This window comes from Seriola lalandi, unplaced genomic scaffold (assembly GCF_002814215.2).
Source record: "Seriola lalandi dorsalis isolate HSWRI2012SDOR001 ecotype SW California unplaced genomic scaffold, Sedor1 jcf7180002054671, whole genome shotgun sequence".
Taxonomy (NCBI): domain Eukaryota; kingdom Metazoa; phylum Chordata; class Actinopteri; order Carangiformes; family Carangidae; genus Seriola; species Seriola lalandi.
The window spans coordinates 85,663-102,271 of NW_019525224.1; the positions used below are offsets into that span (position 1 = coordinate 85,663).

Consider the following 16,609-nt stretch of genomic DNA (forward strand, 5'->3'; position numbering starts at 1 on the left):
TTTTTTTTTTTTTTTTTTTTGGCGTTATGGATGACTGCATGTTAATCGCTTAACGTCATAGTTTCCCCATTTTCCAACTGGATATGTCACCGTTGTCTTCTGAGATTTATGAAGAACTACATTCTGGCCAAATCACGCCTTCATCTTTGGTAAACGTTGTCAAACTTCTCTTGAGCCGTGAGCCTAAAACGGAAGTTGTAATTGAACCCTCTGTCGGACCGGGTTTGGGTTTGTTCTTGGAAAAAAAAGAAGAAGTGAGCCAGCCGTGTACAATAAGTTAAAGTGGGGGTTGAAAATTTTGGGAAAGCCCTTTTTTTTTCTTGGACTGCTGACGCGTACAGCGGCTACGTGCTGAGCTACTGAAGCTCCGTGGATTACTGAGCAGGACCCTCTCAGCCTCCACCATGTTACTTCGCTTTCTAGTTTTAGCGGCCTTTGTTTTCCAGGCAGAGAGTTACTTTTCGGAGGAAAAGTATCCGGAGGAGTCGAAAATGCAGCCTCCCACCGTGGTTATCGCTATCATAGCCAGAAACGCTGCCCATTCCCTGCCGTACTACCTCGGAGCTCTGGAGAGGCTCAACTACCCCAAAGATCGCATCTCTGTGTGGTGGGTTTTCTGCATGGACACCGGACTGCATGCACTGCTGGGCTGTTTGTACAGGGCTCTCCCTCTTTTTTTTTTGTATCCGACTATAGCAGCCGTTCAAAAGGTCAATGGCATTTAAATGAGTTTGTGAAAGCAGCAGCGATCTCCCCCTCCTCCCCTCTTCCCTGTGTGCCTCTCACAGCCCAGGCTGCCACAGTCATTTCCTTATGTGGACTGCATGAATTTAGAGTTTGTTCTAACTGATATGCTTTCTGAACAATGCTTTGAATAAAATATGTGTAACACTAATGATTAAAACGCACAAACAGAACTGCCCTCCAGTGGTTTTTAGCAGTATACGTCTCTGGGCTTAGTAACCATCTTTTTATATGTGTTTTTCTCGTAAGTTTAAGGTTTGATTTGATGGCGCTGGATCTATAAAGAAAGATTAACTGTTGCTGGGTTACCTAACAGAGACCAAATACAGCTGTGATAGTCATCTATCTGGTTTTGTATAAAGGTGATAATGGTAGGGTACTATAGGTGATGTGTTCACAGCAGTATGTGTGTAGGATATAAGACTATACTTTCAACACTAATAAATGCAATACGTGGCAAGTTAAAATATTTAATCACATGATTGATGCAAAAATTATATAAAGATTCTGTTTTTTTCTGCTAATTTACATTTACAAGTAGGCCCAGAATTGTCTAAATCATACAGAGATTCATATAACAACACATACCAAGGCAAAATTTCAGTATTGTTTCATGTCACTGTGTCATCATGTTGTCCACCCCTGCTTTTCACTGGAGCAGATATTCGAGCAGTAAGATTACTGGTGTTGAAAGCTTTTCAAATATGTGTGAAATCCTGATCAAGACTCTGAAAACACCCCCACTAACTAGTGGCTCTTCCACTTTCCTGTTTAAAGTAGTTACTATATTCTATTCTTAAACAGCTTTCTCAGAATTTATCATTTGAGGGGAACAAATATTTGTACCTCCATAAAGATTTGTTGGAGTTCTGTCCATATTCCCTCCGTTAAACCAGCAGTTAAAACAAATTCACCCTGGTTCATCATCTTCATCAGTTTTGGATGTCTACATTTATTTTACCATCTGCTCTCTCTCTCCTTAGGGCTGCCACGGATCACAACTTGGATAACACCACAGCCATACTGAAAGAGTGGCTTACTGTCATGCAGAAATTTTACCATTATGTTGAGTGGAGACCAATGGAGCAGCCCACGTGAGTCCAAATAACAGCATTAATGTATCGAACTTTTGTGGTCTGGTTTAACACTGATCTTGTCCTGGTCCTGCAGGTCATGTGTAGCGCAAGCAAATCTTACCCAGGACACTTGAGTGGGTGCATTAATATGAAGGAAAAAGAAAGGAGTAAGCCCACTCCCTCTCTTTTATTTTACCGGGATCACTGTCAAAGCTTCCCTGTGGTGTCATACTGGTAGTATTGAAATAACTCAAGCCCCTTGCTGGTGGTCCAGCTCCAAGCTGTACTTGAAGCTTTGATCTGGCTCATTCTGTCTTTTCTTCTATGCACAATGAAAATGTATTAATACACCTTTATAGGCTCTTAGCCTGTAGCTCACCTGTCAGCATTGGTGGTTTCACTATATTTTGTCTCTGGATAATGAAGAATGATGTGGCACGCCTCTGCTTGTCCATACATGTTTCTCTATGTGGATATCTGTCTGAGCAGAGGAGGCCAATAGTGGAAATTATTTGCGCATGCATGTTAAACAGTCTGAACTCTACTAACCTGCTCACAGTCACTGAACTTTTTAAGGTGTCCGTCCAGCTGTGTTTTACGCTGTGTATGCACATATACTGTGTTTATCATACAGTATACAGAATTTATTTGGCGATCCACCCAAATAGATTTACCCACATTTAATTTTTTTGTGTTTTGGTATTTATTTCTTAGTTTTGAAAGTCTGCATATAGTGATTGATTTTTTTTCACTATATAATTTATTTAGGAAAGGTATGTTGCCACTGAAACCCTTCAGCCTAACTAAATGAAAAATTATGAGGTGTAAGAAAAGGATACTAAGACAGTATATATGGTCTCTCTTGTCTCTGTTGGTCTTAGGTCCTATGCAGGAGAGCTGGGTCCTAAGCATTGGCCCAACAGCAGATATGAGTATGTGATGAAGCTAAAGCAGGCAGCACTGAACTTCGCCAGGAAACGCTGGGCCGACTACATCCTGGTAAATTATAACAGAATCTTACTAAGATTCATATCAATACCTGCCTTGATCCGTCTGATGTCCCTTCTTTGCTGCTGTTATTTCATCCATTGTTGCAGTGAGACCAGACACTACAATCACTCTCCTATTCCCTCTCTCTTCTCTTTGTGTCATCTGTCTGTCTGTCTTTGTTTCAGTATGCTGACACAGACAATATCCTCACCAACCCAGACACCCTCAACCTGCTGATAGCGGAGAACAAGTCAGTCATCGCTCCCATGTTGGACTCTCAGGGAGCGTACTCCAACTACTGGTGCGGTATCACTCCACAGGTGAGCAACACTTCAGATAGGGGTCAGTAACCTGTTGGAAGGTAACACCAAGTCAGTCAGAAAAAATGTTTGTTCACTTTTTCATATTTGTGTGTATGCACTTGTTCAGGGATATTATCGCCGAACAGCAGAATATTTCCCCACCCGTCACCGCCACAGGCTGGGCTGCTACCCGGTGCCCATGGTCCACTCCACCATGCTGCTGGATTTAAGGAAGGAGGGCATGAAGAAACTGGCTTTCTACCCTCCTCACGAGGACTACTCGTGGCCCTACGATGACATCATTGTGTTCGCCTTCTCCTGTCGGGCCGCAGGTTTGTTAGTGCCTGTTTGTCTTTGTGTTTTTGTAATCACATGCACTGAAAGACAGGTTAACTCAAGCAAAGTAATGTCTGTACAAACGCACTTTTTCACGGTTGATTAATGTGTCCTAGTGGGAAAACAAGGATGTTGAACAATTAACGTCTCGTTCATTCATTCAATTTACTGAGTCATTCATTTTTGTTGCTGCTCAGAAGTGCAAATGTACCTGAGTAACAAGGAGCGCTACGGCTACCTGAACGTCCCGGCCAAACCTCAGCACACTTTGGAAGATGATCGCCTCAACTTTGTTCACGTCCACCTTGAGTCCATGAGTAAGCAGACTGTATTCACTATTTGTTAATAATAAGAGAGTTAAAAAAATAAACAAATTGATACACAGACTGAAAAAATATATGAAAAGCAACAGTTATTAATCCTTGGTTTATCAGCTGCTCTCCACATGTTCATTTTGTGCAAGTTCAGCTTTATTTCACAAATTTATGTTCTTCTCTTCAAACTCAAATGTCCCCCATATGTAAAAAAGTCGATGGTCCTCCCATGCACCCGTCTCGCTTCGTCCACATGTTCCCCAAACAGAGGGACCTCATGGGCTTCAACGAGGTAAAAAGGATTTTTGTTTCAGCATCAGAGAAAAAAAACGTTCCTCGGTTCTTGAATGTTATTAATGAAAATCCTGCCGTAGAACCTCTAGTCAGTGACTTTTAATAAAATTTTAATACTTTTTTAATATTAAATTTTCATACACAGCAGGATATATAATGATTAGAGCATGAAGAAATTCAACTTTTTTTTTTTAGGTTTTTTAGCATAATCCAAAGTAATTGAAGTATAGTGTAGTTGTCCCTTGATGAATGGAGTTTTAAAAAGTACGTAATAAAGTGTAGACTTGTATGCAGAAGTCTAAGTTGGAAATTAACAATATGCATGACAGCTATGACCTGCAGTAAACAGAATTAAATATCCATTTCCCCACCTCGTCTCAGATATATCTGATAAATCTGCGACGCCGTCCTGACCGCAGAGACCGGATGCTGTTCTCTCTGAATGAGCTGGAGATTGACGTCAAGGTGGTGGATGCTGTGGATGGAAAGTAAGTGCAGTACTCCATGTTTCCATGTCAAAAAAATCAATACTAAATTTGCAGATACTGAGAGAAAATGTAGATTGGAGAATGGCTGATAGGAAAATTCTCTACGGGAACATACTGATATATCAGCTCGTGATTCTTGTTTTTACTGTAGGTTCATGGTTCAGTTATAATCCACTTCTGAGCAAATCTGAATGAAGACAGTTATGACTGAAAAAATCTATTTTTATGGCTAGGTATATTGCACATGTGGGAAACACAGAGGACAGTGTGCAGTGAGGTTGTCTGTGGAATTGTGGGAATATAATACCTGTGTGTGTGTGTATGCAGTGCACTGAACAGCAGTGACATAAAGATCCTGGGTGTTGACCTGCTGCCGGGCTATTACGACCCGTTCTCTGGACGCACCCTGACTAAAGGAGAGGTGGGCTGCTTCCTCAGCCACTTCTTCATCTGGAAGGAGGTGAGAGGACAAACAAATTGTCCATGAAGGTCTTTATTGGCATGACTGAGAGTGGTTTGTAGAGAACAATATAATGAAGAGGACAAATTCAGGTGTAGGGTTTAGGTTTTGGTATTAGGATTATATTGTATTTGAGGCAAGAATCAAATCTGTTTGTCAAATACAAATTCATCCAAATGCCTTATGAATTAGATTGTCTTTTATTGCATTCACTGTAATTTATGACATTTTTAATCTTAAATAAATTACATATGAATAAAACTTAATTTTATAGACTGAAATTCAAATAACCAAAACCCAAAATAAAAATAAATAAAAAAGGATATGTTTCCTATTTCACTTTAATGTATTTGCTAAATAACTACTTGTGTATTTTGTGTTGTCTGTGTTAAAAAAGAAGACATAAAAGATTTGATTTGAAAAGTTTCAGATTGAGGTTTTACCAGCTTGGAAGTGAATCCCAATACAGAGCCCGATGGGGAAACGCACAACATTTTTCCCTCTTCTCCTCAGATGGTGGACGAGCAGATGGATAAAGCACTTGTCTTCGAAGATGACGCTCGATTCCAGGCCAACTTCAAACGACGAGTCCTCAGGCTGATGGAGGAGGTGGAGCTGGTGGAGCTGGATTGGGACATCATGTAAGACAATGTTTTACCCCCCGTGGTACCTGTTTTAAGTGGGGTTAAATGAAGGCCAAGGATTAGGCAGGGAAGGTAGAGTATCCTCAAAAAAAGTATTTTGTGTGTGTGTGTGTATGTGTGTTGAGGAAAAGGGTCAAAAGTCAGAAAAGAAAGTCCACGTTCAGGAATGCAACACACATCACTCACAGCTTATTCAAACAGAGTTGAACAGTGTCGGGGTGTAAATATTCCCTCGTGTGTGTCTGCATACCAAGGCAGCTCTGTATTTGTGAGTCAGTTTCCCTGTGATTCAAGTTGTAAAGCACATGGAAACAAACGTCAAACACATGGTGAAAGTATTTTGAAAGTATTTATCAGCGTGAAGATGGGATGTGAACCAGAGACTTTTTTTTTTTGTTGTTTTGTATTTCAGTTTCCATAACTCTCTCTGAAGATAGTTAGACACATATGCAGAACAAATGCTGCAAAACAGAAAAGAAAAACTGTTTCCAGGACATTTGGCAGCCAAGAACAGCAACAGATTTCAGTACTAAGTTGTTTTGGATTTTTGCTCTTTTACCTCTTCTCTTTACCCTCCATTTTTCTCATTATTGCTCCACAGATACTTCGGCAGGAAGCAGGTGAATCCTGGAAACGAGGAGCCGGTGGAGAATGTTCGGAACCTGGTGATGGCGGACTACTCGTACTGGACTCTGTCTTATGCCATCTCACTACAGGGAGCCCAAAAACTGCTCAATGCTGAGCCGCTTTCCAAGATGCTGCCTGTCGATGAGTTCCTCCCCATCATGTATGACAAACATCCCAAGTATGTACGACATCAGCACTGAAGCCGCGGGCAGAAATGTGCTTCTTTCTTACTTTTCCTGGTTTTAATCTCTGATCTTAATGAATAGTTTTGTGAAAAATTCTATTATGGTTTCTTATCTCATATTCACATTCAATGACTACTAGTCTTTTAGCATTCTTCCAGCCAGAAATTCAAAGTTAAAACAGACCTCATGAACGCTGCAAGGATTCCTCCTTATAGCTGCCTAAACTTGTGTGCACGCTATATATTTAGTCTGTGGTTTTACATGTGGTTTCTTTGAAAAGACGTTCAGTTTTGGCCATAATCTCTGTTCCAGTCAGGTTAATATGTAGTGCTTTTCAAGATTTTCTTTTTGGATGATATAGGCCTCCAGGTTTCATGGCAGCATCTCTCTCTGAGATTGATTGTCTGGATTTGGGGCGATGTGGATTGCCACTTTTTTTTTTTAGGCACAGTGTGGTTGCCAGACAGACAGCCGCAGTGGACTCAGATGTCTCTCTGGCAGACTTGCGTTGAACTTGAAAAATGATGAACATTTCTTTTAACATCGTCGTGTCACCATGAGGTTTACATTATTGTTTTTTTAGTTAAATGATTCAGTTGGATCCAACTGCATAACTAACAGCATTTCACCGCCGTAGCTACTTTGAGTTTAGTGGTAATTAGAAAAAGCTAACGTGCTCACACATTAAACTAAGACAGTGAATGTGGTAAACATTGTACATGCTAAGCATTAGCATGTGAGCATTGTCTTCATAAGCACCTGGCCCTGTTACCTTTTAGCTCAGAGCACCACTTGTCCTAAATACAGCACAGACCTGCTAGCATGGCTGTAGGATTTTTCCTTTTACTCACAGAGTTAGTTCCTTCCAGCAGTCATAACATTTCTACTATTCTTCTTCTTTGTTTTCCTCCACCAATTCCTCCTCTATCTCATGACCCCCTTTACCCAAAGGGTTGTATATGTAATTTCTGTATATTGTTTGTTTGTGATTTATTAGAAATACTTTGAGGTTTGCTTTAGCTTTGACACCTTCATAACATTTCTCCTCCAAACTGTTTCTTTAATGGCTGCATGTTAGTGCAACCCCTGTGTCCAGTTCTACCCGTAACATCACCTGACGTTAGCCCTAGCCAGACAACTTCTCTCATCATCCCACAGTGATGAGCTAGCAGAGTAAACGAGATATGACACATGCGGTACTGACTGCAAGAGATGAAATGGACCTTGGGCTGAAGGGCCTGCAAACCAGAAGGCTTGGCAGTGTCTGTGTGCTTCATCATGTGTGGAAAACTGGCTTAAAGCCAACCCACTTTCTCTATCCTCTCTCTCTTTCTCTCTCTCACCTCTGTGATTCTAATTTGATATGCTTGACTGGTCCGCTAAGAATGCACAACGACCGCACACCACACATTGGTCCTGCTGTCGCCCTTCATGCTAAGAGTAACTGAAAATCAGCCTCTGTGAAATGGATGTTTTTCAAATTAGGCCCAAAATAAAACAGATATTAATGATTAATACTCATTTGTAGGAAATATAGTGTGCTAATATTTAATGGCCGATGTGGTTTTCCATATTTATTATTAGTTTTATTCTTTTATTGTGACATACAAGATTTTTTAAAGTCTCAAATGAATCAAACCAAATCCATGTGATCTCCTATTGCTGTTCTCTCTCTGCAGTGAGGACTACAAGTCCCATTTCCCCAACAGAAACCTGCAAGCCTTCAGTGCACGCCCCCTCCTGGTCCAGCCGTGTCACTACGCCGGCGAACCCAAGTGGGTGAGCGACACGGAAACGTCCACCCTGTGGGACGATGACTCGGTACGCACCGATTGGAGGGGTTCCCACAAGACCATGAAAGGGTCGCCCCCACCCGAGATGCTGTCAGCTGCCTACAAGGATGAACTTTAGTGCGGAGCTGACGTAGCTGTGGAGAACCTGCAGGTCAAGGGGCCACGAGGTCAGAGAGACAGATGCTGAGGCGAGGAACTGCTCTCAGACTTTGTTTCAGTACACTGACACCGCTGACATGCTCCGTGTCATTTCACCTGGACTTTGGTTTTTTCAAGGCATGTTAGCAAGTGTACGGCACAAGTTGATTTTTTGTGGACAATGTTTGTTGAGACTGTTTGTAGACATGTAAAAAGAAAATGGGTTTTTTAATACTTTTATGCGTCTTAGCAATTCAGATGCTTGAACTTGCACAACAGATTTTTCTCGAGAACAATCCACCTTTTTAGATTTTTTTTTTTTTATCTTTAATATTCTGAGAGTTTAAACAGTTTGTATGGCTGATGTCAAGAGCATTGTGTTTGAATGTATGCTTGTAATGATGTGTGTGCTTCTGATGATTGCATGTTTATAATGCTAAGCAGAGCCTTTAAAGGGAAAGCAGCTTTACAGTGACTTTCTGCAAACCGCAGACTAAGGCTCCAGTAGCTGCACTGTTCACAACTCCTGGCAAGTCTGGACACAAGTCTGATACTGTTGTTGCCATCATTTCTTTTTCTTCATGTCTTTTTCATGATATTTCATATCTGTCTGTCTGCCTATTTCTCCACTTCTATCTTCCATTGGGACTGTTATGAGATACAGTTGTGTCTAATGCAAAGCCACATCGACCCTGTTTAATATTTCCTTTAGCTTCATTCAGCCGTTATAAAGTTGATGTACCTCATGGTTTCTAGGGACAGTGTAAGACTGTTTCATTGGTACCAGATTCTATGCAGGAAGTATTTTGTTAGTGAAACTAACACATTGAATGTTTGCAATTGAACAATTTAAGCTTCTTTAAAATGTTTTTTTTAAATGTCTAATAATGACTAGAACTGAAATAACATTGACTTATCGGACTACTTTCTACTCTATTGCTGTGTTTTAATATTTTTACGTTTCATATTTTGCCACACAAATTGAACTTCACGGTCAGAGATAGTGTGTTACCCAGTCGACAGTATGAAAATCAGTACGGCATGTCAAGGTGTGAAGTCCAATTGCCACCAGTGTAGAAGTAGTTTTGGTTCATCTGCAGTTAAACATCTTTGCCAGTGCTGCTACTTTTGAGTAGAGAGACACATTACCGTCCTTTGCTACATGTTGTGTTAAAAAAAAAAACTATAAATTAACCCACATGTATTGTAGCAGAAGTCTTATTAGAGACATATTAAAACACAGCCTGTAATAACCTTTTTGTAGCATCACTGGGATCCTTTTCAATCTAGGAATGTGTCAAAACAACAACAGGGTTACAGTGCAAGTAACTGATGTATTTCTCTCGTGTCCCTCTTGGATTTAAATTACAATGATCAAGTTACATATGTTTTTGCATTGATGATGGTGTGATTTCATGTATTCATTTCCTGCCATTATGTGTGTCGCTTTTCCTGTCTTAATTTATTGGTTGAGTCTCTCTCGATGTGGTTGACAGATGAGTCACACAACATGATGTACAACAGGCAAAGTGCAATGGCTTTTCCAGCAAAAGCCTCTCTCTCTCTCTGTCTCTGTCTCTGAGCAATAAATCTGTACTCAGTCATGATGTTATAAAACAGGATGTCAGGATGACTGTGTAGCAAACTTTGCAGATGTTAATAAAAATTAGTTTTTACACATTTTTTCATTGTATGCATGTGGTTATGGATCTTGTTAATTAACAAACCAATTTTTTGGTGGTCAATAAATTTGACTAATTTGAGGGGGAAGAAAGTACTCCCATATGTTGTACTGACCAACATCCACCACAAGATGGTGGTATTTCCCTGGATTTGGGGAAAGTCTTTGGAAACTGTTGCAGATTTCCATATTTGTGATTCAAAACAATTTTGCTGGATAATCATGATCTGTATTTCACATCTGAGCTCGGTTGCTCTGAAACTATGTGGGCTTAAAACCATGGTAGTTCAATCCATTGTCAAGTTTTTGTGTATCCGAGCAGGGACATTTTGATTGCATGCTCTAATTTTTATTTCTATGGGCTACACTTATGAAAAAGATAGTGTGTCAGTCTGTCCTGTTAACATTTATTCAAAATGCAACAAATCAAACCAGATCCTCTGTATTCAGTTCTTTTGTGAGCTCTGTGATGTGTTTGCTTCAAGCAGACTCAACTTTGCAGCTCCAGTGTTGTTGGTCAAATGTAATGCCAGTAGAGTATTCAAGACTTATATTCACAGATGATGATCCTATAAGAGCAGACGTTTTATTCACCATTAAACTTTCAAGTAATGTACCTCAGTTTCTTGAATTGTACTGTATTTTGACTCCGCTTGGTCTCATCCTTAATGATTTTTTTGTTTCCACACTCACACTTGATACATATACATGGCTGTGAGTAAGCTCACACATTTAGCTCTAGGCATACCACAGCTGTCTGCACGTGCAGTGATCCATCCAGTTTCCGTGACCTTATTTCTCTTTGGAACAGCCTGTCACATTTCAGAGTGACCGAAACATAGCTACAGATAAGTCACAACATATAACCCATGTGCATATAGATTTGCTGTTTGCATAAGCATAGCACACACACCTACACATGTGCATGCATGTGAAGGTGTGTGTAACTGTCATTGCTGCACTTAAGAAGGGTTATTTAACCAGATAAAAAGCAGACAACAAAGTGCAAAGGTTCCTGTAGACTATTTTCTCAGTTTCAGACTCACACACACACACACAAACACACACACACACACACACACACACACACTCACACACACACACACACACACACAGCCTAGAGAAGACTGAGGGATTGACTGCAGCTCCTATATTCAGTTCCTGTCCTGTTCAAAGCTGTATGAACTGGAGAGAACCCTCTGTCACAGGAGGGAACCTAAACTCAGCACCTTATTGGCTGCTGGTTTGGAGGTGGGGTTTCATGAGATCAACTTGGCAGTCAGAGAAACTGCATATGGCTCAGGACATAAGGTTTCATAATGTTGCGTTACGTAGGCAAAGTTGTTTTAGGTTTTAAATTGTTTTCTCTTCTAGTCTCTTCTCCTCTCGCCATTTATTCCCCGCTGCAAGTTCACCATAACTACTGGATGTATCCAGTTCCTCACATATACACATACAAACTGTACTTACTGTACATGATCATTCTATGTTGAACTGATGTTCTACTTCCGCTTGGTTTGGTCTCAGGACCTTGAGGACTTCAGCAGTTCCTGCAGCTGCCACCCTGACATCCCCTAACACGTACACACACACACACACCACACACACAAACACATGCACAGGCAGATGGAAGAAAAATATTGACAGAGCGAAGAGGGCAGATACATAAGAAAAATAGTCCGCGCTTCCACAAAGTCTAAAAAAAAAAAAAACAGTTCTACACGCCAGTATATGGTCTCTCAGAGGTGCTGGTGAAAGTGGGAACAGGTGAGTCTTCATTGCCTAATCTTTGTGTAACTTTGTCTGCAGTTGATGAATCCATTCAAACAAATTTAAATACATTTCTCACTAAATTATCAAAGCAATAAAAAAAAGTGCATATCAAAGGTAACAACTACAACCTCACATAAGCTCTGGTGAGTCCTGATCCCTGGACTTTACAGGTCTTTTAACACCTTAAAGGACCATACTGGCGCAAGTTTTAACTCTATCTATCTATCTATATATATATATATATATATATATATGTATACCGTATATATATGTATATTTATGTATCATTTTGCTGACAATTGGGTGCTATACAGTTTATGAGATTTCAAGGTATTTCTCCAGCATTAGGCCATTGGTTTCTACTCACGTCTGTGCAGTTTGATTAATCAAGAGACTGAAATATCCTGAATAGTTTTGCTGGGATTTGAAACCCTGTTTTGGGTTGGTAACAAATTATCTCTCCTCAGGATTTACACATATGCATGTCTACACTATACATGGTCGACTTGTCAAACTGAGTGGGGAGGGGTGAAGGCAAAAACTACAGCTGCAACTCACACCATCTGACAGCTACTGAACCGCCTGTGACACACTTTAAAGCCATCTCTCTCTCGTTCTCTCTCTCTCTCTCCCCCTCTCTCCCTCTCTCTCTCTCTCTCGCTGACGTACAAAAGTATTCGGCCATTTTCCCGCGACTGCGATCCCCTCACTCTGCAAACTTTTTTTTTTTTCAGCTTTTCTGAAACATCTTGCATCGAGCGTGGCCGGGACGAGTCTGTAACGAAGCGGAAGCGTAAGTGTGCATGTCCGAGATCAAAGCGCTTTCACGCAACATAGTTACTGCATGAGGCATCCTGCAGGGTCTGTTACGGTGATCTGTGTTCAATGCTCGTTGGGGGGGGGGTCACATGAAGCGTTTTATGCCACGTTACTTTGGTACGTGGCGTAGGCTAAAGTCTGTTAAAGGCACATGTTCTGTTATGCATGTTAGTGTGTATGTTCTCGTTTATTCTCGCGTACAATCGAGCGACACTGGGTGTTCAGAAAATGTTGTGAAAACTTTACAGTGCAGATGTTAATACAACACCCCTGTCGCATTTAAGCGTTTCAGTTTGTGCACACTTCTCATGAAGCTGGCAGCGATTTTCTCTTTCAAATCTCACTGTGAAAATATTTGCTTGAGTTAAGTCTGCAAGGGAAATAGATGAATGATCATTTGGTGTAGACGGATAAAGTCCAGTCATTCAGTAATTACAAATGCCACCTTAAACCTGTTTCTCCTCATTCTCAGTTCAAGTATGTGCAGACAGTGCACATTTCAGCTGAGTAATTATTAGTGTAATATTGGGGTTGGTGACAGCTGGAACTGATGCACCTGATCAAAGCACCTGATCTCAGTTACTTTTTATCCATCTGCAAACATTCAGATGACAGAGGAAGTATTTAACCCCTCTATGCAACACTCTCATTCAGTGGCCAAGTTAAAGTTGCAGCTTAACTAGTCTTTTTTGGTGATAATGTGAAACTCCGAACCTTGATCTCCATAGAGGAATTTTGTTTTTGCTGACTCCTCTTTTGTGAGTTCAGATTGCAGCGAGCAGCAGACTTGACTTGTTGGTGGTTGAAGTCTAGGACATTAATCAAAGCGGATGACTGCTGCCTGGACTTTATAACATCATTTCAAGCCACCTGCTTTACCTGACTTTTCTTGAACATTTTTACTGTTTTGTATATAAAATAATGCACAATTCCATTTGGTTGCGATGGTAGCCAAACTTTGGATTTGAATAAGTGTGACATACGTATCCTCTGCAGCCAGACCAAGCAAATGCTGAATATACTGTACACATACAGTAAGTGTTATACTCATTGACCGCCGGAATCAAATTAAAGTCACTATTGCTTTCCTACAGAGTTACTTCTGGGTCTGCACCAATCTATCTACTCAATCACACATAGCCTGCGTCCACTGCATTCCTCCATGGAACATTGCCATCCCTGCAACCGAGACAATCTCAGTCCAGACTGTTCTCTTTTGTGGTCCCCTTATGATGGAACAAGCTACTGAATGCTATCAGAGCCAGGGCGTCCCTCTCTATCTTTAAGAATGTCTTGAAGACTCGTCTCTTCTGAGAGCACTTCCTCTCCTAACACCCTGACATGCCAAACTAGCATTTACTTTGGGAACACTTCTTTAACTGATCCCTTTGCACGTTGTCGTATTGAGCAAAGTTAGTGTGTAGTGCTTACTTCAAGGCCTCCTACTGCACTGAAGCTTAGCGATGTCTCTCACTCCTTAGTGCTTTGGATAAAGGTGTCTGTTTAATGAATAAATGTAAATGTCATTGTCATGTTATCATGTAGTTTGAAAAAAAAATGTTTTTGTTAATAACTTTGAAATTAGTTGCATTTACATGACATCATTCTGAGACCTTGCCTATTTTGCGCAACACAATCAACATATGCTTCCGCAGCTTCACACTGTCCCTTTGTGTCCTCTGACTGTCCGCAGGGGACCATGGCCTTCCTAGGGAGCGCAGTTCGGCGGGTGGTGTTGGCGGTGCGGCCTCCTCTCTCTCCTTTGTGCCGGACAAGTGCTCGGTCCTACAGCTCAGAGCCCACCAAGGAAAAAAATGTTCCCTATGAGAAGACACTCAAACAGGAGGTTCAGGCCTCCTCTGGACCCACTAAACCTTTGCCCAGGTTAGCGTACTGGAGAGCATACTGTGCTACAGTGTGTGCTGTAAAAGTGACTGTTTGCTTCCAGCAGTTTTTGCAATTTAAGATGAACATCTAAGATGAATCTCAATCTTTCGCTTACATTAACATGGGATTTCTTTGATGATGATTATGTACAAAGCTTTAGAGTTTTAAGCGGCGTCGTCCTTATCCCACTTTGAAAGTCATGTTCTCAGCTCACCTGTTGTTGTCTGCCACCTGCCTCAGGTCAGCCGATGCGGTGGTGATCGGAGGAGGCAGTCTCGGCTGTCAGACCATCTACCACCTGGCTAAAATGGGTATGACCAACGTAGTTCTGCTGGAGAGAGACAGACTGACTGCTGGCACCACCTGGCACACTGCAGGTAACAAACTGTAAGAATATGGACAGGTGTAAGGAGTGTGTATTTACCTGAGATAATGCATGCTAAATGTTGAACATCCAAATACTTTTCTTACTATTTTGAAATGAATTAGTTTTAATTCTGCACTAAAAGCGTGGTTCAACTCTTGCTTTTTACTTATCAACCTACAGTTTGTTCTTTCTGTACCTCAAGCGCAGATTAGGTGTTTGTAGATAAAGAGCTCACCTAACCTGTGACCTCTGTTGTGTGTGTGTGTGTGTGTGTGTGTGTGTGTGTGTGTGTGTGTGTGTGTGTGTGTGTGTGTGTGTGTGTGTGTGTGTGTGTGTGTGTGTGTGTATTCATCTGCATGTGTAGCTCACATAGTGGACATGTATTCTTGTCTAAGTATTTTTGTACATCCGCTGTCCATGTGTCTGTCCATCCACTAGGCCTGCTGTGGCAGCTCCGTCCCAGTGATGTTGAGGTGGAGCTCTTGGCCCACACCAGGAATGTGATCAGCAAAGACCTGGAGGAGGAGACGGGTCTCCACACAGGCTGGATCCAAAATGGAGGACTCTTCATTGCCTCCAACAAGCAGAGACTGGACGAGTACAAGCGTCTCATGTCGGTAAGAATAGAGAGGGCTTTGTTTTGGCCATCATGAGGTATTAAGAGGTAACATGGGACATAAGATTTGTTTAGTGCCGTGGTGGATTTTGGTATAAGTGGTGCAGATTGTAGGAGTATGAAGAAAGAAATTGGTACTGTTCACTGTATAAATAAAGTTATTTAAACAAACTTTAAATAATCGGAATAATTTCATTTTCTGTTGAAGTGTTAACTAATGTCAGTGCCAACATGAATTAAACTTGGACCAAAGCTGTTTGTTAGCGATGTAATTCTGATGAATTAGTCTATGGAACGGAAATTGAAAACATAAACTTGAACCATCAAAGAATATAATGAATGCTCAGTGTGTATGGAGACGTTGAACTGGCTAACATTTGTGAATGCTAAGCTACATTCTGATACACAAGCATTGCTGCAGCTGCCTGCTTGTTGTTTTTCAACATACAGCTGATGTAGAGAAAAGCCACAGAGTCTTCTCCTGCACTGAGCAGAAAATTAATTAAATATGTAATTAACTGTCAATAGATGCAGCCACAGTAGCTTTAGATGGTTTCGATAGCAACAGGCATCACTGGGTCCACTGCTGTGTACTTGAAAAAGATCTGCATCTCTTTCAAGTACACTTTGTGCAAGATCAAAAAGACTAGAAGTTCTAGAAGTCTAAATACGTCTGTTCCCACAGCTTAGTAAATCATTTTTTTTGTAAAATTCAGACTCATTCGTTCCAGAACAAAAAGCTCTTTGCTCTCTTAGCCTGTTCTCCGTAATCCCAAAAGCTCTACAAAAGAAAGCGTTCCGAAATAAGTTTGTGTGTAGGAGAGACATCACATTAATTGCCCGCTGCATGTAAACTCAGGTTTTACAGTAACTACCACTTACCAAAGTACAATACCTGAGTGAAACCTAATGCGTGTGTGCACCACAGGCTGCCCCTGTAGAAGAAATAAACAAATTTTTAAGAATTGCATGTTAATAGGATGAAACAGCTTTTCACCCACTGTTACTACTCCGCAGGGCTTTAAAAATGCAAAGTTGATATTTGGGGTTTTTTATTGCTCAGCAGGGGGGAGGT

The 16,609-nt window shown here is 41.0% G+C and overlaps 2 protein-coding genes and 1 long non-coding RNA gene across 5 annotated transcripts in view; 2 read left to right on the top strand and 1 right to left on the bottom strand.

Annotated features, from left to right (window-relative positions):
- The first annotated feature begins 158 nt into the window (after nt 1-158).
- cercam (cerebral endothelial cell adhesion molecule) lies at nt 159-10,074 on the top strand. Its single transcript, XM_023421284.2, has 12 exons — nt 159-607; nt 1,728-1,838; nt 2,702-2,819; nt 2,996-3,130; nt 3,240-3,444; nt 3,646-3,765; nt 3,978-4,054; nt 4,438-4,544; nt 4,872-5,004; nt 5,518-5,645; nt 6,250-6,453; nt 8,140-10,074. Exons 1-12 carry the CDS (start codon nt 405-407, stop codon nt 8,369-8,371), a joined length of 1,773 nt encoding a protein of 590 aa, XP_023277052.1. The 5' UTR covers nt 159-404; the 3' UTR covers nt 8,372-10,074.
- On the bottom strand, nt 5,022-12,382 carry LOC111666078 (uncharacterized). Its single transcript, XR_002761559.2, has 3 exons — nt 12,213-12,382; nt 11,543-11,646; nt 5,022-5,674 (listed from the first exon to the last, which is right to left on the bottom strand). It is a non-coding gene; the product is annotated as an uncharacterized LOC111666078 (long non-coding RNA).
- Nucleotides 11,759-16,609, top strand: part of sardh (sarcosine dehydrogenase) — a 40,811-nt gene continuing 35,960 nt past the window's right edge. The window contains exons 1-5 of one of the 3 annotated variants that reach the window (XM_023421282.2): nt 11,759-11,839; nt 12,580-12,638; nt 14,358-14,548; nt 14,792-14,928; nt 15,357-15,535. In XM_023421282.2, the coding sequence (XP_023277050.1) occupies nt 14,364-14,548; nt 14,792-14,928; nt 15,357-15,535 (501 nt within the window). In that variant the 5' untranslated portion in view covers nt 11,759-11,839; nt 12,580-12,638; nt 14,358-14,363. Of the gene's footprint in view, nt 11,840-12,579; nt 12,645-13,559; nt 13,699-14,357; nt 14,549-14,791; nt 14,929-15,356; nt 15,536-16,609 lie in introns of those variants that run through there. The other 2 variants (XM_087177973.1, XM_087177974.1) reach the window with 2 other exon arrangements.

Excerpts from the sequence above, each read along its gene's own strand:
- cercam (XM_023421284.2), top strand. The coding sequence starts at position 405 with ATGTTACTTCGCTTTCTAGTTTTAGCGGCCTTTGTTTTCCAGGCAGAG. Across the intron at positions 1,839-2,701 it reads AGACCAATGGAGCAGCCCAC|GTCCTATGCAGGAGAGCTGG; the intron begins GTGAGTCCAAAT and ends TGTTGGTCTTAG. Across the intron at positions 4,545-4,871 it reads GTGGATGCTGTGGATGGAAA|TGCACTGAACAGCAGTGACA; the intron begins GTAAGTGCAGTA and ends GTGTGTATGCAG.